The sequence below is a fragment of the Plectropomus leopardus genome, chromosome 3 (assembly GCF_008729295.1).
Source record: "Plectropomus leopardus isolate mb chromosome 3, YSFRI_Pleo_2.0, whole genome shotgun sequence".
Taxonomy (NCBI): domain Eukaryota; kingdom Metazoa; phylum Chordata; class Actinopteri; order Perciformes; family Serranidae; genus Plectropomus; species Plectropomus leopardus.
In genome coordinates, this window is record NC_056465.1 from 1694838 (window position 1) to 1715239 (window position 20402).

A 20402-nucleotide genomic window follows, 5' to 3' on the forward strand; every position below is an offset into this window, starting at 1 on the left:
CTGCTTCAGGGGAACCAGTGGTGCTGTGTTTAGTGAGTGTCCTTTTATGTCAGTCTGCTATTAGATCAGACTGTAGACAGCATGCTGACTCAGTGGTGAGCTTGGTCCCTCTCAGCAGGACGGTTTGTCTCTTGAACTAGATGGCTGGGGCCTGTCTGTGTGGACTTTGCAAGGTTGTCCTGTGTCTGAAACTAACACCATCAACGCCAAATGTGGGTTTTCATTTGGTGTGTAAATCTCAGAAAGCCGTCCACCACACTACCAAAATAGTCATGTAATTAAACAATGCTGAAAGCCTATTATGTTTTGGTATTATTTAGGGATTTTGGGGCACACTGCTCTGCTGCTTCTAAGATGCTTCTGTACTGTCTGTCACACACTCACACACACCTGCACAGTGCGGTGAAACCTGACCGTCTTTGGTGCTGCTAGTTCTGCAGCAGTGTTTACCGTACGGGACATCAGCTGACCCGCTAAACTATGACTTGCCACTGGTCTCCTGCTAACTAGCACTGTGCACATATTTGTGAAGGTTATGAAATCATAACACAGAGGCTCCATAGCTCTAACCAAGATGGCAATCCCTCAAACAACAACAGTAGCAGCACATTCTCTGGACTTGCTCCATTCTTGCCTTTCACAATAAAAGTCCTCAACATTTATATAGTATCACTGCTTACCAGAGTGAACTTATTCACACACTGAGGCTGTGGTGACAAGCTGCTCAACATGTTTCAATAATTTAGCTTCAAAGTTTGCTCTGGCCTCTTTTAAGTTTAGTTCAACATAATACATTATTATCTCAATGAAATGTACTGACACAAATGTATACAGCAAAACCTTAATTAAAAGTGCAGGTATTAAGTACTTAAATTGAATTATAAATTGCTTCAATAAATTGGTAGAGGAACAGCTCTCGGTTCAAGTCAGGTCAGCCTCGCCCTGATGCCGGCTCCTCTCCCTCTCTCCGTCCGGCGCCTTCGGTTTCGTTTCTCCCCTCTGGTCTGAATTGTCGCTTGACCTGTGCCTCTCGCGGTCTGCTGCATTCAGTCCAAACCCCACAAAACTTTTTCCTTCTCTAGCGTTGAAAAGTACTGCTGGGTTTGAGGATGTAACCAGTGTATTTTGAACCCAACTGCAGTACAAAGGACCACGGAATCAATTTGCAATGTCTGTTATTTAATTCAGCAGCACACAGATAATTGAGCAGTTCTTGATTTCTTTACAAAAAAAAAACTGTTCAAAGAGCTCAAAAGGCACCCAACAGCCACAGGCAAACAGAAACCAGGAGGACCAAGGCAAAACTTGTGATCGGGGTCAGAAGGCTGTGGCATTTTTCCGGGAAGCAGACAAGGCAGGTGAGTTGAGGACGGGCAAGGTCGGACCGGGAGATCAAGCAGAGAAATGGTGGAAAGTCTCGCGTGGCAAAGAACAATCTGGCAACTGGGTGAGTGTGAGGCTGGGGTCTTTATGCTGGGCTTTATTGCTGGTGTGTAATTAGTTGAGTGAGAGCATGTGTATTGAGTGAGCACAGGAGATAGAGCAGTGAAAAAGCAGTGAGTCCAGGTTAGTGAATCTGTAGACTGTGACAGAGGAGCTACTGGCTGCTGCATCTACACGCTTTGCCGTCATCATAGCAATTAGAGAAGCATTAGAGACGGATGAAATCCACCTCACAAGGTCCTCAGATTACCTCAGAGCATTCCCACAACTGTTCCCGCAGACATGACTCTGTTATGTGATATAAGTATGGATGAGATCCACTCTCATCCATCATATAGACCCCGATGTCTGCAGGGTCATCGCTAACATGATCAGAGAGGAGCAGAAGCAGCAGAGCCTGTTGCCTTTAAAGGGAGGCTCTCAGGTTGAAACCTGGGAACAACACATGTTGACTGAACTCCAGACTGTCTCTCGGATGCAATGAGCTGAATGACTAAATCCTAAAAGCATTCAGTGTCTCTGAGGAGATAGAGAGAGGAATACATTTCACCTCTCCCATCCTTTGTTCTTATCTCTTCCCTCCTCACATGATGGCTACCAGAAGGAATATTCATGTGCTACACGTGCATACACAGATAAAACAGGCATTATAGGATAACATGTGTGCGTGTTTCTTCCTTAGAGGGCCTCGCGTTTCTTATCTTTCTACAGCTGAACAAGGTAGAGGTGTTCCCTGGCTGATTCTTCCTTTTCATTTGCATAATAAATGGTTCCTCATTTCTTGTGTTGCAACAGTGCCAGTCTTTGTCTGGAATCTAAATGAGAGGTGAGGGGTTGTCTGTGTGAGCTTGGAACAGCACAACACGCAGCACACTCTTTAACCCTATGAAACCTGGATCGACATCACTTTTCTTGGGCTGCTTTCAGAAGACTTTCACATGCATTTAACCTTTTGAACCCTGAGCACACTGATTTTTTCAGAGACATATGACAAAAAGCGATGAACAACTTGGCAAGAAACTGCAAGAAATAAGTAGATTTAGATTTTTTTTTTTTTTTTTAAAAAAAGCTGTTAAAAAGAGAGAGAACTATATTTAAAATTGTCACAATTATAAATTTGAAATTGTTTTTTGTAACATTATAATGTTTAAACTGTTTTTTTTCTTAGGTTAAAAATCCAATGTTTGATGACAAACAGATGTTTTATAAGACACTAAGCGAAAGACCCATTGTCTAAGCTAAAAAGCGAAATCATCCTCAGATGACAGCTGATGTGTTCCAAGATTGAATTATGATCAATGCATTCCACTTTGCTACAGGGACTGCGGCTTAAATGTAATTTGTAAGCCCTACTTGGACCACAAACACAACCCAGAATGTCTGATGCAAAAATTTTGTCCTGTTGCCTAAAGATTCTTTATACATATGCATATATCTGACAATAGAAATTATTACTGCACCTACGATGGAACTAACAAAAGTGCCACAGTATAGTAATATTTAATACTCAATAATCACAATATTATGTTCTAACCTATCTTCTCATAATTTTTTGGCCAATTTTTTTAAACCAAATCCAAATAAAATTGGAGGTAAGAGTTACATGAAATAACTTCAGTAAGTAATGGACATACTTAATGAACTTTTCACTGTTCTTTATACTGAAATTCTTTCTGTCAAAACACCTACCAGCCGGTTGGTGGAAAGTTAAATTATAGGCAAAAAATATGCTAATGTCATGCGCTTTAGTTCAGATAGATTCAGCATGTTTACTGCACTGAAGAAACCAGTTTACGCAGGAAATAAAAACACTTGTAAATGTATGTATTAATCTGGTTACTGTAGATCAGTGCTGTACACGGAGCGAGTCAGTAATCAGATTTCTTTGCTATCCTAACAATATTTGTGAGCCAGGGCTTATTGATTTGAAGTGTATAGAGTGATAAAAGCTGTGACCTGCAGCTTAAGAGTGTCTGAATGTTACAGATGTCCAACTGTTCTGCCCCTGTTTAATTCTTCTAATGCTTTGGTTTGTCTGACTGTCACTCCAGAACTGCTAAATTGTCAGATTACTGTCACATAAGCAAATTATCGCAGTTGAGAAGCTGGAGGCAGAGGAAAGGCATTTTTGCTTGAAAACAACTCAAATATATATTACAATAGTTTTCCACTGGTAAGCTACAGCTCTAATCTTGACAGCAAGCCTGTATCTCATGACTGTACTCACATGAGTCTTTACATTCTTATCCTTATCGGTTGAACATTACAGCGTACATGCTTCCTGTGTTTCAGTGATGTCCACAGTGTGTCTGCAACAAAACGCTCAGTGTTCTAAATTTAGAAAATGAGTGTGTGTTTGTGTGCTAAAAACAGATTCCAGTGACCACATTCCAAAGACAGTTCTTCAACTGTGACAGTTAGTGCACGTAGAAGCATGGAGATGATCATGTTGGCGTGTAGATTAATGTGCCGAATAATGTGTGTGCATGCAGATGGACTGCAGGCGTGTGTGTGTGTGTGTGTGTGTGTGTGTGTGTGTGTGTGTGTGTGTGTGTGTGTGTTCACTGCAGATTTAATCATGCTAACAGCTGGTGTACAATGCTAAATTAATTCATATCATCTCTATCAAAGGCTGCTTTGTGCAAACCCCCGCTGAGCTGTTGTGACGGTGTGTGTGTGTGTGTGTGTGTGTGTGTAGGGCTAACCTGTGCTACTGGCTGACTGACATAGAGGATTGAGGTGCGAAGGAGCAGAGGGGGTAGAGGACAGATGGAGAGGTATGTGAGAGGGTGTGTCCTTTGATTAGTGTCATTGAAAATATCAGTGTATCAATACATATCCATTTTAAGGGACCATTTACATTGTTCTGGCATGAAACTTGTTGTGGTTTGGCCGGTGAATAGTGACATCACTTCATGCATGCCTGTGATGTTCTTCTATTGTTTGTTACAGCACCAGCTACTGAGCATGCATACTACAGCATTTTCAGTTGGTTTTGTGTGTCTGTGTACATGAGGATTGTTTTCACAATGTTATCATATGAAAGGAAGGGCTTATAACATTTATAAGCCCTTCCTTATAGCATATAACAGTTTCAATACTCATTTTCTGTATCTATACACTTTAATTGGTATATGTGTATTTTTACTCATTTGGGTCCTTTGGTTAAAGGTTAACCAGTGAGATGAGGAAAATGAGTATGTTTTTAGTATGTGCAGAATAGGAGGTGAATTGACTGACCTTTCTGTCCACCTCGCTATTCCCCATCTCCTCCACTCCTCACGAGTCCTCTTGTCCTTGTCCCAGACCCTCATCCTATTCATACCTCATAAAAGTGTTGTCACGCTGCTCAGCAGTCTCCCGGCAACAGTGTTGCAGTGATTTTAAAGAGAGAATAGCACGGGCAAATAAAGTGCATGCTGTGCTGCTGACTGACCTTTTTAAGAGGAGGGGAGAGGAGCAATTAGCACTGCCTGCTCCGCACTTCTATTCCCTGTTTTGGATTTTGCTTTATGATAATGGAGGTCTCATGGTGGGGCCAGCTTTCTGTAATCGCTAACCAAAGTTCTTCCTTCTTGTCTTTATGTTGAAGTACAACCTGAGTTCAGTGTAATTGAATCAAAGTAACCTGAATTACTTTTAACTACATTAATCTTTGAATAATTCCACGATGGACTTGGGGAGAGCACCTTGCTGTTTGTAGAAATAAAACCTTAGAGTTCCCCATTCACACATGTAGCACACAACAGGAAATTGTCCATATCAAGAAGTATTCTCATCTACTGGAAATACTGCAGACCTTTTTACACAGAGATGGTACAGAGCTGCTTCAAACTGACTTCTCACCACTTTTGCATTTTTACACAGAACCAAACAAAGGCAACATCATGCCACTACAGTGTGTGATTATACTAATTGTATTTATTCATGAAGGAAGGACAGGTACAGCATTTTCAAATGTTTACATATCAGAGGAGTTTTCCTTCACAATAACAAGCATAACTAGCGTTTTGATTTTCCTTCTCCCTCCCGTAACTTCCCGGGTCACAATGGTAGTCACCAGAATTAATGTCACAACAACTAGCATCGCCACCCAGAAAGCTGCAGGAGAGAGAAGGCAGAATAAATATATTTAGGGAAAAAAAGTCACAAAGAAAGTAAAGACTTAATGTGACATGTGAGTCTCACATTATTATGTAGTGGACTAACTGGAGTAAATTGACTAATTAAAGATTACAGAGGCAACAGCATACTTGCATATCAGTGTGTGATTTTAGACAGCATGCCGGCATTGCAGAAGCAAAATAGGTGTGACATTTAACACAACATTGTCGGCCTCAAGTGTGACATATAACATATGCGTCAGCAGCATTTCTGGATCAATAATAAAGGCGTAACATGTCAATAACAATCATTTACCTTCTCTGCTATATGGCCTCTGCTCAGAGGGTCAGGAGCTCCTGGACCTCAGTGTCTCCCTAATATGTGGCCATTTTTGGCCGCTGTTGTTCTTCTTTGAGTTAGTTGATAACTGCAAACAGCTGCTTTTTAAATCTCCTGGCTGTGGGTCACACACATAACACACTGTCCTGTCTTGCCAGCTTTCCATTTTACAAAGACCTCGAGTCGGCGCTGTTATCACCTCTTATGCTGGCTTAGGAGTGAGACAACTCCGTCCCTCCATTCAGTGATCTTGCCTTTTATACAAAACAGCGAGGTGGCAAAATGGCTTGTTATTTCTTCCTTGTACAGGTATAATGTAAAAGGGGCTTATGTTTGGTTTAAATGAAGGGGTGGCGTCTGTGGAGATCGTGCAGGAGGCAGGCATGACGCAGATTACACATAAATAACAGAGTTTCTTTCCATTCTTTTAATTTCTTCGACATTTTTGGCTTCAGCCCTGACAGAAGTTCTTGTCATCTTTCCTATTAGACATTTTCATTGCCATCTTTGTGTAAATGACCCCTCTTCTCCACCCTCAGAGTTTTCTTCCTGTTTCACACAAGCCACTTGACAGAAATGGTAGCATGCACCAACGTGCTCGCTGTGAATTCTCCAGAAAATGACCTGCTCTGTTCACACACAGGCTCAATCGAACATTACAGGGACTCTGTAGCAGGGAGCTGGCAGGATGAAGCCTGTTTAATGTCCAATCCAGCTGATTCAGATGTTTGCACATGCAGCTCCTCTGGCTATGTCTAGATGATCTCCGATTAGCAGTGCATGTGTGAAAGGCCTAATGATTAACCTGCAGTGCACAATGCTTCCCTCAGTTAGCTTCCATGAAGACCTCCAGGTTCAGTTTGCAGGCGTTCTCTGCTGTGGTCAAACCTACTGTAGGTGTAAACACAGCCTCAGACTCCTCAGATTGACTCTGATTCTCACAGGGGTCATAACAGCTGAAGCTGTGTGCTCTCACAGCTCTGAGCATTAGCATTACTAAAATAGAACACGCTAGCATGTGCGTGCCAGGCCAGGCTCTGGAGAGGAACCTCGGGCCAACAGTGAACACCACAGTACAGATGTCCAATCAGCAGGAGGCTCCAAGATCAGATTAGAGAGGAGGAGAGACACTGTGGCTCAAGGACTCTGCAGTGATGGTGCTGTGGAGGTTTGCATGTTTGCCAGAGCTAAATGAGAGCGCTAAACCTGTTAGCTGTTTCATGTTTGTACATCATTGTGTTTGATTGATTTTTTATGAGAGTAAAGCAGTGCAATGTGAAGTACTCTTTAATGAAAGACTATAGAACAAAAGACATCTACATTAGATGTGATGATCTTTTGATGTTTCTCCAGGCTGCACAACATGTGGAACATTATTCCATCATGTTGGCACCCATCACTCAAAATAAACAATACATGACAGAAGCGCTTTCCCTCAGAGGTTATTGTCTGATTGTTCTTAAAACCAGTAGAAATGGCCATTTTAAAGAGGCGTGACTGTGATGAAATACAGATTGTATGACAACAAAAAAAAACAAAAGAACAGGCTCTGAGTTTGTGAGAAAAAACTCAGCTATTCTCTGAATTTATAGTCACAAAGCTGTGAGAAAAAAGTCGGAAAAATAGTTTCTTTTTGTTTGTTTTTTGGTTGGGGAGGGGTACATCACCTCAATTTTGATTAATCTCATCACACAGCCGCTGCCGCCTGCCTTGCGTTTTTGAGGATGAACTTATTAAATTATACTTTGCAGCTAGATTTAACAATAATGAAATAGCTACTTCTGACTTTTGTCCAGAATTACCAGATTATCATCAGCATCTGGACTTTAAAGAGACTGATTCTTTCTCAGAATATAGCCCTCTGTTTTTTTTTTTAGTTTTTTTTTTTTTAATCTACAGTGGCACCAATATGCCGTCGTAGAGAAGACCTTAAAACACAAGTGCATTAATTTAGTGCACTTTATGTTTGTTAGTTTCGTTTGATTCAACATAAAATTTTGATGATTTTTTTAACATATGTAACCCCTTTGTAATCACAATCAAAATTTTGATAAGTTACTGAAATTTAATTACATTTTATGTAACTGATTACAGTTGTAATTTAATTACTGTGACTAGTTACATGTAACTAGAACAAACTTGGATGATTGTGTGTACCATGCAACAATTAAATTATGTTTGTCGTTTAGACTAATCAAATGAGATAAAAGGGCGGCATGGTGGTGCAGTGGTTAGCACAGTTGCCTCACAGGGTTCTGGGTACGAACCCACCAGCCAGCTACAGTACTTCTGTGGGGAGGCTGTATGTTCTCCCCGTGTCAGTGTGAAATTTCTGTGTTCTCCAATGTCCTCTCACAGTCCAAAGTAATGCAGGTTAATTGTTGATTCTAAATTGTCTGTAGGTGGGATTGTGAGTATGAATGGTTGTCTGTCTCTATGTGTCAGCACTGTGATAGTCTGGGGACCTGTCCAGGGTGTACCCCGCCGCTCGCCCAATGACAGCTGGAATAGGCTGCAGCCCCACTGCAACCCTCAACAGGATAAGCGGTTTGGAATAATAAATGATGGAATTAAGTTAAGACATGTGGACTGCTGAACTTCAGATGTAGCAGTAGTTTCATATTTACCACAAAGATATCAGTAATATCAAACCTCTCGTGTATTTCCTAAAATGTTGAACTATTTCTGTCATCTTATAAGTGAAGAATTTCAACATGTTTTTTCCATGGCCGAGGAAAGTTCAATCAATATTTGTGAGCAAAAGTTACTCTCTCTAACGCCAGAAACCAGAGAAGGAAGTCTCCAACTTGTGATGCCATCAGGTATGACGTCAGGAGCTGCTCAATAGACAATGAATGGGACAGTGATTTTGTGGTCCCATATAATGTTTGTTTTTGTTTTTATACCCATATGAGCTTTATATTATTGTGGTGTTCTCAGCTGTGAAACAGAAAATGTACCCATGTCCTCAGAACATTCCCCTGGCTGCTCTCAGTGTCATCTACAACATCTTTCTGTCTGTGGAGCAGCTCCACACTTTGGTCTTGAGAGTTGTTTATGTTTGCTAATATTTTTGGACTGTCTTAGACCATAGAAATAATGTATGAATTTTGGAAATGGCTGGAGTTCTCCTTTAAATATAGCCTTTGTTCCACAGTTTATCTGAAATTACGGGTGCATTTGCAAACACTCACCCTGAGAGTCGGAGCGCGCTCTGTTACAAACTTGATCATTCATAAATTTGGAGCGCTGTTGGAATTTACCGTTCAGTTAGGGCACTCTGTCTGGGAGGGAGGAGCAGCAAGATGCTGAATGTGTGATGAACTTAAACGTTTGTTAATTCATGGAGAAATACATACATTTCTTTGAACAACTGCTTCCCCATTTCAGTGTAGAGCGTCATATTAGATTTAAGAACACACCCGAAGGTTGAATGAAAGAACTCAAGGTAGTGTGCCAGGATTTAAGTTTTCTGAGAGACAGCAGTGGTTGACATCTTGCAGCTAAGTTATTTTCCTTATTCAGTTTAAAAATATGTATTTAAAAGCCCAGCTGGGAGGTTCCTCGACATGTTTGTTTTGTAGTTCATTCACATTATCATCTTTCAGAGTGTCTGCTAACAGTGATACAGAGCCAGTCTCTGCAGGCACTGGGAGGAGAGTAACCAGCTAAACTGGGTCATTTGGAACACCAACACATCAACCAATTATGGCCAATTAATCCCACTATCTTCGCTCTGGATCTCTCTATTTAACTGGCCTGTTCTGCTCCATTTGACAGGCATTTACTGTGACAGCTGATGTACCATTTCTTTCTCTCTTCTATCTCTCTCACACACACACAAGCACACATAGCAGCTAACAATATTTGTGACTGTCCCAGTGCTCAGCGAGGCTCTGCAGCGCTCTGAACTTCACAGGCTGATGGAAAAGTCTAGAATCACAAGGAACAAACAGCAACAAACAGGTTGTTTGTAACTCCTAACTTGTCAACCGCTACTTTGTCAGTGATGTGGGTGCCAAACACTGACGCAAGCGTCAATATGATATGCACCGGGCTGCAGGAGGTTGTAATACCATCGGCAACCACTGTAATAAAAAGCACTACAAGTCTCTATCAGGAGAGCGGGAGATGAGGTGGATGGGTCCAACAAACCCTGAACTTTCACCTGGAATTATTTTGGATTTTGACCATAATTTCTAGAAATAATTACATTATAATTAGCAAAGTAATAGCTGAGCTCAGGGTGCACTTCAACTAAAAGAAGTCCAACATATCAAAAAACATGACCAGTGACACGATCACTGAAATTTTGCCACAAACTATCTGCTGTAAACATCCAGTTATATGAAGTTTCACAATGTTTTTGGAGTAAGTGACAGACAGCACACACAAAAACAAATACTTCTCTCTTACTGTAGACACGGGTGAACTCTGAATGAACTGACAAGACATTTCTATGTCTGTCTTGTCATTTTCATTCCCATTAGCACTGCAGAACTGCGTTCATATTCACTTGTCTAGTCTGATAGCAGCTGTAGAACAGTGGCTTGTGTTGCTGTCCTATTTCATGGCCTCTCAGATTTCAGGTAGTGTTTTTCTTTGATTGTCATTAAATTGACACGTGTTTACTCCGTGTCTCACCAGGCAGATTTCTTTTACAGATTTGCGCAAAACTTGAGCAGCTTTTTGGAAATGTTGATAAAACACAATTGTGAGATGACTGTGTTTCCACTGAGTGATGTTCTGTGACTCCTCTAGTGATAACACTCCAAGAAACATGATGGATGTTCAAAACATTAGCAGCTTTATTTCTATTGCAGCCACTGCACTAGGTCATATTTACAATCGAAAGCAACATAGGCGTGTTATGTGAGCAATAATGGAAAGGCAAATCAAAACTTCCAGATGATCTGCTCAACTATTGAACAGCTCTTGAAGCTCCTGCTGCATCATGCCCGAAGGAGCCACTTCCTACCATAGACTGTATATAAAGATGGACAGCATGACAGCTTTCCCAAAGTGAGGTTATTCAGTCCCGATCGCCCCCTGGTGTCTGACTGCAGGACAGGTCCTAAGACCCGCCCCTCCATGTTACTGAATGTTTGTAGGCTGAACTAAAAAGTCAAAGTACATGCCAAATACATTTTTCCCAAAGATGGTTTCTGTCACTGAAGGTAGTTCTCATCACCCTGATGTTTGTTCAAGTGTTTGTTATCATGATAAGATCGTTTTTAATGAGTTATCAAATTATAAAAAAAGGAGTCTTTTCTGCCATGATTGACAGCTGTGACAGCCAATCTGTGTGCTTGAATTCAATGGCACTGAACTCCCCAACCACAGATATCATTACTGTGCAGAAGCAGGGCTCCCAATGACATCATCTTCGCAAGATGGTAACAGTTGTACCTGGGATATTTTAACCTCACTTCAGCATAGCAGTGTAAGTGGGGGAGCGTCGTCCATCTTTCTTCACAGTCTATGGTTCCTACCAACAAGCACATAGCCATAGTATCAAGTGTTTCCATTGCATTTTTGATAAATATGACTTTCGAATCGCATGAAATATCATCTCATGCAAGCAGATTTTTTTTTGCGAATATGGTAGTTTTGTTTTTTTAAATGACGTGTCTCAATTAGGCGTATTTATATTTAATTTCAGTTTGCACAATTTAAGGGTTAATGGAAGCCTTCCTACTGTCGCCTTGACTTGTATGAGCAATAAGTCCCCATCAAAATAAAGGTGAAGGAAAGAAGTCATCTTTCCTCTCTAAACTCATTCTCTCAGAGCGCCAGAGAGGATCCATAGTCAGCTGACTGATTACCACACAGGTACTTACAGGTACTACTAAATGCTTGAGTGAGGTTTTGTGCATGTCATGTACAGGTGGAGTTCACAGCGTACAGGGACCTGATCCACGATGGCAGGAACTGCTTAACGTTTAGTCTCATAGAATCAGTTGTATAATGAGTATTGGAAATATGGTGTTTGCCTGGGGTTGCACTTCGGCCCCTGCGTGATCCATCAGCTGTCAGGACTGTGGTCGATGCCGGGTCTCCCTGATCCAGAGGAGAGGATGGAGCCGTTAAGCTATGCTGTCAGTGCTGCTCAGGTCTGAGTGGATCATCACATTCAGATGCACTCCAGCCACACCTCAGCCACTGAGAGAAGCAGATCAGCGGCTCTAATTCCTGTCTGTTCAGTAGGGAGAGATTGACAGTGTCTGTGTCTTCTCAGATTAGTGCCGAGATTGTGTTAATGTCTGGACAAAGGCCATGTTCAGACCCACTTGAAAAAACTGAACAGCCCTATCATTTATTAGAATGGATCAGTCCGATCCTGCGGCAGGGGAGATGATAAAGAGGGCTCCAGCAACACTATAGCTTTTTTTCCTGTAAAATACACGCAAGCAGGCGAGCCATTAGGGATTTTGGGTTTTCCAAAGTGGGCGCCTCATTCACACCCATCGAGGCGGCCACTGATTTTTGGTGAGAGTCTTAACAGCCAGACATCAGTTCGCTTTACGTTTTAACATCAGTGTGTGTTCTGTGCATTTTGCTCATGCCGTCAGATGGACAGGCACATTTTACAGTAAGCGTGGGGGTAGCGGGCTTGGGTATCAGATGATAATGCATTTTAGTGAAAATACAAATTTGTCAGTGACAGGAATCAGTAAATAAGTTGTACTTGATCCCATTTAATGGGTAATCATAGACAAGTTCATGCCATCCATTCATGCACCTCTTGAGCAGTATCATGGTATCACGATATACCAGAGCAAGACTGTGGGGAACAACAGCTTGTTTTTTTACATCTAACTTGGTTAATTAAGGATTTATTTTGACCAAACTAAGCTGGTGATTGTTGGAACAGTGGACCTACTAACTAGATTACTAACAAGAGTAACCAAAACGGTTAGAGGTTACACCAATATGGCATGAAGGTATGAAATATTGCACACTACCTGAGCTTAGTTATCTGTGCACATCTGCGTCAAACACTGACGCTCAAAGGCTTCTTTCGCTTGTGCACCAGGTGGCAACTGTCTGAAATGCAGAGCACAACTACTTTAATATAAAAAGCTACAAAGTCCCTATAAGGAGAGCGGAGAGGTAGATGGGTCCAGCAAACCCTGGACTTTCGCCCAGTAGCCCACTGTTTGCTTCCCTTGTAAATACTATGCCAAACAATGATTCATTATCTAAGTCCACGCACTGTCGCATCCTTATGTCCTCGCTCATCGCTCCTCAGCGGTCCCTCCTCAATCCTCGATCCTTGGCACAAATAAGCGTTGTGGTACGTCCTTCAAGATGACGTATCAAGACCGACTTGCAGTCCAAATGAGGATCCAGGAGCGAGGAAATGAAAAATAAGAGACTTGGGATCCGACCATTGTTTCTTGGTCATCCCAGGTCTTGCACGGCCTGCACACTCACCAGACATGTCACCCAGTGAGCATGTTTTGTATACACTGAATCGGCATATAAAACAGCGTGTTCCAGTTTCTGCCAATATGCAGCAACTTCACACAGCTATTGAAGAGGAGTGGGACCAAAAAATGGATATTTGTAGTGCTAGTCATTTGAAAATAATGAATGTCTTTTTTTTAAGATTAAACATTTGAGAGTGACCTTTAATTGTGACCACTCGAAAGGTATACCTGTGTATGATGATGCTGTTTAATCGGCATCCTAACATACCACACCTGTCAGGTGGATGGATTGTCTTGGAAAAAGAGAAGTGGTCAATAACACAGATTTAAACGAATTTGTGACCAAAAATGGAGAGAAATATATATAAAAGTGCAGAAAAAAAAGTCTTAGATCTTTAACTTAAACCTGTAGAATATGGGAGCAAAACCAAAAGTACTGTGTTTAACTTTTTGTTCAGGTTATATATATATATATCTCAAGCTGTGATACACACACAACACCCATGAGAAGGATTTATTTATTGTTGGTATGGGAGTTTATGTTGCTTCTGGGACATTTTCCAAAATCCAGCCAGATGACTGATGCTGAAGTCTTTGTCAGCATCACCTCATCCTCCTCTGCTGCTGCATCCTCCTCTGTTCAACTCAGTTGAACTGACATGCAGGTATCCACCCACTCTCTGCCTGCCAACACTTATTGATTGACCTCTTCTCTGTCAACAGCTTCTCTGAACACTTTTACTTTGGATGAGGGCAGCAAACATGCAGGCTGTGTGCTTTCAAAATGTTGCTCAAATGTTAATTTATAAACTGCATTTTATAAACTGCATTTTACGTTACCCTTGGGGAGACACACCCTCAAGATCAGGTCACTAGGCGGCTTGTGCAGTTGGGGACAAAAATCCTGTCCCTAGTTTGGGAAGAAAAGCTGATTTTTTGTATCAGTAGTAAAGGTAGGGGTTAAGTAAAGGTTGAGGTGACGTTCAGTTATGTTTAGGGTTATTATGATAAGGTTAGTCATGGTTATGGTAAGTCTTTGCCAGTAGAGCAAAGCTGTGTACATGAGTTAGCCTCAGTATGTGTGTGTGTCTGTGTGTGTCTGTGTGATTACCACTCCGATCGAGATCGGAGTGGTCTGGAGAACAGTTTAACAGTAGAAAGCAACATGGAGTGAGGTCTTTAAAAACTTTTCAATGGTAATCTTCTTTTTCTATCTCTTACTTTTTCAGTCTCTCTTTCAATCCTGGTGCAGACTAATTTGGATTGATGTTTGAGCGCTGTTTATTTGTGTGTGTGTGTGATGAGTGTGTGTGCTTCTGTATGTCTGTATGTGTTTGTGTGTGTGTTTTGGCACATATATTTGTCCATGTTTTGCTGTGTAGGCGTGTGATAGTCATTTTAATGTTTGTTGTGTGTGTGTGTGTGTGTGTGTGTGTGTGTGTGTGTGTATACAGGCATATGCAGGAGCAGACTGCAATATACAGAGCTATGTGTGTGGGCCTCTATTTTATTATTCATGATTCTTAAGGCTCTGTGCGATCCCTTTGCATTTTTGTGATTTTTGCTCATTAAAAACCTGCTGTATACTTTCCTCTTACTGAAAAAAACGTGTTTGTTGTGATGGCCCATTGAATAATGGTTATATTCAAATTTTGAAGTTCATATAATAAGTTAAATATAATAAATAGTGTTCAAAGAGTCTTTCCCAGGAATTACATTCTGCAGCACAGGAAGCAATGTCATTTTTATTTTCAAGAGCTGTAAGACTTCTAAACAGCTGGCCTGTTGATGTGCACATTTGCACATTGTGCTATAACTGTATGTAAAAGGTGTGATTAAGTCAATTACATACTTGTAATCATTACTGCCTTCCATAAGCAATAGAATCGAAAGAATTATGACTCCATGCCAGGGACAGCAATGGCCAGAGGCAGTATGTGTTCAGGTTGTCTGTCTGTCCATCTCTTTGTCCATCCCACTGTCCATACGTCCATGTGGAACTGATTAGAATTTGGTGGTCAAAGAGTAAGGTCAACTGTGACCGCAAAAAAACAATTCTTTTGCCAAAAGTAATAATAAATAAATTAATAAATAATTCATATGACAACTACAACCAAATTTTACACAAATGTCTGAAGGGATGAAATAATGAAGTGCTGACAGTTTACACTCAAATGGTCAAAGTCGACTTCACTGTGACATCACTATAGCCTTAATTCATCATCATAACACAGTAATAGAAGGGGAGACATTTGGTCAGACACTGAATTGGTGACACTGATCTTAAAACTGTGCCAATTGTAGAGATCTGCTGGGCTGCTGGGGGGAAGATGTATGTGACACATCTATGTTTAACAATTTGTAGCCTTTGCAACGTCTTTATTTAAAGCATTTTCTTTTGCCACGGCACCATATGGGGCAGGAGGGACATGAATGTAAATTACAACTTGACTGGTTGGTGGAGGCATAGAACCGCGAGTCAGTAATTCTAGTTTCCATTATTATGGTCATCACCTGGTCATTTCAGCAAAATTCTGTTTGGGACATTTTTTTGAAACTGTCACCATCACAGTGCCTGATCTGTATGACCAGCATGTCCAGCATGTGTTGACTCATGCCTCTGAAACCATCCAGTTTACTTCAGATTCCACTTAACATAAAGAGATGGACAAAACCACAATCTGACCATGGTTAAGAGATAACATGCAAACTGTCAGTTGGTGTCTACCAATGTTGTGTCCCTTTTATTTCAACAAATAAATATGAATGCTATGAGTATTTCCTTAAGAAAGTATGTGCATGAGTATTGGTGCCGGTTGGTTTGATTCTTCTGCCATGTGAAACCTTGCTGCACTTAAAGGTACAGTTTGCGATTCTAATCCATTAGACTTTTTGTCATATTTAGCAGATATCTTCTCACAGTGCGCTACCTGTCTGTTCTATTCTGTTCTGTTGTGTTCATACACAGCGCTGGCTGAGTTAATGGGAGACAAAGTGGCTTAGACCAAGCCATAACACTATGCTGGCAAATCGCGTCTTTCGTGGCCTCGCTTACGAGGAACAGAGTTACACCGTGATAGAGTAGTAATAAAGCGTAAAGAACACAAATACATGGCTTATATTTGTCCCAGTGCTGGGTTAAAAAGATAAATAATTTTACTCCAAAATCTTGAATGAACAGTCTGGGCTGTATGAGCAGTACTGGCTTTGAGACACTTAACATCCATTTCTGCTTCAGTGCATAAAGATATAACAAATAATGTGAAGGTGAGTGAACAGGGCTCTGCAGAATTGAACACACCATATAATTCATAAACTGTCATTTAAGCCTGACTATGTGTTTAGCTGATTAGTGTGCTATACAGAGTTTTTTGATATTACAATTTCAGTTGGCCTGTCTACAGTAACTGAGTTATAAAGACAATGGGATCAGGACTATTTTTCAAAAGGTCACCAGTGTGATGGACAGGATATGTGGCTGTCCTTTTTTTGTCATTTTGTGTCCCCTTTCTTAATTTGATGTTTTCGTGAGTCAGTTAATGCAGCACCAGTCACAGGGTGGATTACTCATCTATCAGGAGTTGACCAGATTGATGGAAGAGAGCAACAGCTGCTTTAGAGAATGCAAACTTTTAGACGCAACACAATAAATGGTTAGGCTTCATTTTTTTACTGCACCTAGTGCTCTGCTGCTCCACCTATACCCAGAGTATACAATGAATAACCAAACATATATTCCAATAGAAAATCTGTATGTGGCGACAGATATTTTAATTGTGTAGGCTGCCACAAATAAATGAATACTTTGGAAACCCTGGTTACAAGGCTAGGAGAATCATCACAGACCCCTCTCATGTCCTGTATAAAGTATACAGACTGCTCCCATTAGGCTGACTCTGTAGGGTCCTGATTAATACAGGAGGAGATGCCTGAATAGGTATAAAGCCTCTTTTGTCCCTCTATCAGTCAATCTCCTACACTCAGAAAATAAGGCGGGTGTAAATGAGGGTCACCGTTGCCTGTATTTAAATGCACTTTACATCTGTTTCTGCACCTTGTATGCATGTATTTCTATTTGGCAAATTTACCAGTGGACAAATAAAATCATCCAGAATCTTGAATGTTGAACTGTGTGAGTGTGAACTGGGTTTTCCTGAAAATGAGAGCTGGTAAAGTAAAGGTTAAAAAATCTTCAGGTACACAAGTAAGCAGGAAGTGGCTCACATGTGGCTGCTATATATATCGGTAAAAAGCTTATCAGGAGCCCTAATTGAAATCAGAGTACTCTCCATATTGGATTATATGATAATCATATTATGGTATTTTTGGTGGCTTTGCCTTAATTGCATTGTTGCTTTAATCATATTACAGTTTGGATTGATGGAAATATTTGAAAGCCTGTCAGTCAGTGGGGGCTGGAATACAGACATGCAGACACAAGCAGTACCTGAGAGCTTTTTCAGATTGTGTAGGTCTCCTATGTGCTCTGGATTCATGATTTTAGTAGAGGGGGGAGGCAATATATAAGATGTCCCTGCTTCTCTTTGAAGTTTTAACCCTTTGAAATCTGAGCAAATTGAATTAATTTCTTTCAAAAATATGGGGAGAAGGCAAATAGCAATTTAACAACGCATGGCCCAAAAAATAGCAAAAGAAACTAGTAAAAAGTTACAAGAAAATTTTCTCAAGAAATGAAAATGATGCAAAATAGTGGAGAAATTAAAAAAAACCCCAACATGTCATTTTCTGTAATATGATTTCAAATATATAATTTGAATGATTAGAAATATAGTTTTCTGGACTTTTTTTTCCTATTTTTTTTTTATATTTTTATATTTGTCTAATAACCACCACCCCTTCTTCATCAGCTTTTAATAATTTCCTGCAATTTGTGGGACATTTCTTGCCAAGCTGGTCAATATCGTTTTTCCACAATGTTTTTAGAAGAACTCAAACCAATTTTCTCAGATCTCAAAGAGTTATAATAGCTTTTGTAAGGTATCTCAACACAGCACAAGAAACTGATGTCTGACCAGGTTTTAAAGGGTTAAAGAAGGCACATTTCTGAAATGTCCTTCAGAGATGCCTCTGTCCTTTGAAGTTATTCTCCCTGTTGCTGAGTGCTCAGTCTGACGATGCTCTGAGCTATTGTCAGTAGTCGGTGCCGGCAGGGGCGGAGCTCCAGTCGACAGAGGTCACTGTTTATTTCACAGTCCATTTGCTAAAAGTCTCCTTCTGATCTCTCCCCCTGCAGGTTGGAGTGGGTGGAGATCATCGAGCCGCGCACGCGGGAGCGTATGTACGCCAATCTGTTGACGGGCGAGTGCGTGTGGGACCCACCTCAGGGTGTTCGCATCAAGCGGACCGGTGACAACCAATGGTGGGAGCTGTTTGATCCCAACACCTCACGCTTCTACTACTACAACGCCTCCACCCAGCGCACGGTGTGGCACCGGCCCCAGGGCTGCGACATCATCCCCCTGGCCAAGCTGCAGACTCTGAAGCAGCACACCGATGCCACCAACCCCCGTCCTGCAGGTGGAGGAGGCAGAGCGTCTGCTGACAACAGCCCAGGACGCAACAGCGGGGTCAGCCGAGAGGGCAGCACCTCGTCCTCCCTCGATCAGGAGCTCTCGGAGAAACAGGGCAACAGAGACGAGGCAGACAGGTAAGACAGACAGCGGCCGGCAAACACAAACCTAACAAGCAGACGGGACCAATCAATTACTTTCACCAGTCTTGAGTCTCAAAATGAAATCTTTACACGTCAACGTTTATTTACAGCTTTTAGAGTACACATGTGAAGAGTTGTGTTATACCTTTTGTTGTGTTTAAAAATGTATGTGCCAGATTTTCACAACAAAGAAGAATGAGAGGAATAAGAAAGATCTCTCTCTAAAAAAAAAGTTCATCCTGAGACTGAAAGTGTTACAGGAGTGCAATGCTGCATAAGATAGACTTCTCTTTTAAAGTCCCAAATTAAGATTGAATTGAGATCCTTAGTCCTGAACAGTAACATAAGTGACACTTAAACACTCACACATGCATGCACATGCACGCGCATGCAGACACTCACACACACACACACACACACACACACACACACACACACACACAGAGTAAGGTCTTTTATATTTTATATATATTTTATTTTATTTTCTGTCGCTCACACCCTAAGTAAAAGGGGTTGTACATTTAATAAATGAATAAGTAAGTTACAGTCTGCATGAATAACAGTTGTGTATGTCTGTGCTCTTCATGCTTCACGCCACATCTGGTACTGAAACAGAATCCTTCCATCTGGCTGATGTTGTCTCTGCAACCATGTCTCCAGTTTGCAAATGTTCAAATATAAGGACCATTAAAGAGGAGTGGTGTTAAGGGTGAGGACGAACATCTTTCTATGCCTCCACCCAGGCCATAGCTGAGGCTGGAGGCATTTATGTTTTTGGGCTGTACGTCCATCAACCCATTCTTTTTAATGCAATATCTCAAGAGTGCCTCAAGTGAATTTCTTCATATTTAGCACAAACATTTGCTTGGATTCAAGGATGAACTGATTAGATTTTTGTGGTCATAGGGCAAAGGTCAATGTCACTATGACCACGTCTGTCTCACTCTTATAAACACACCACCTCAAAAACACCTTGAGGAAATTTCTTCAAATTTTGCACAAATTTCCACTTGGTCTCAAGGATGAGCTGATTAGATTTTGGAGGTCAAAGGTCACCGACCTTGCATTCTTCTTGTTGTTGAGAATGCAGTATCCGAAGATTAATTTGAAGGAGTTTCCTTAAATTTGGCACAAAAGTCCACTTTGACTCATCAATGAACTGATTAAAATCTGATGGTCGAGGGTCAAAGGTTATAGTGAGGTCATATGTTTTTGACTATAACTCAAGAATTAATTCACTCAGATTTCACATAATTGTCTCATAGAATATAGTGATGATGTTCCGACATTTTATGACCAAGAGGTCTAAGGTCAACTGTGACATCACAATGTTCAGCAGAAACACTTTTCTTTTTTTAAGATTATTTTTTTCAGCTTTTATTGCCTTTTATGGACAGGACAGTTTAAGC

At 41.0% G+C, this 20402-nt stretch overlaps 1 protein-coding gene across 1 annotated transcript in view; it reads left to right on the forward strand.

The window, feature by feature from the left end:
* The window catches only part of arhgap39 (Rho GTPase activating protein 39), a 119622-nt gene that overhangs the window by 57194 nt on the left and 42026 nt on the right, over window positions 1–20402 (forward strand). The window contains exon 2 of the mRNA XM_042512818.1: window positions 18574–18987. Coding sequence (XP_042368752.1) covers window positions 18574–18987 — 414 coding nt within the window. The remainder of the gene's footprint in view (window positions 1–18573; window positions 18988–20402) is intronic.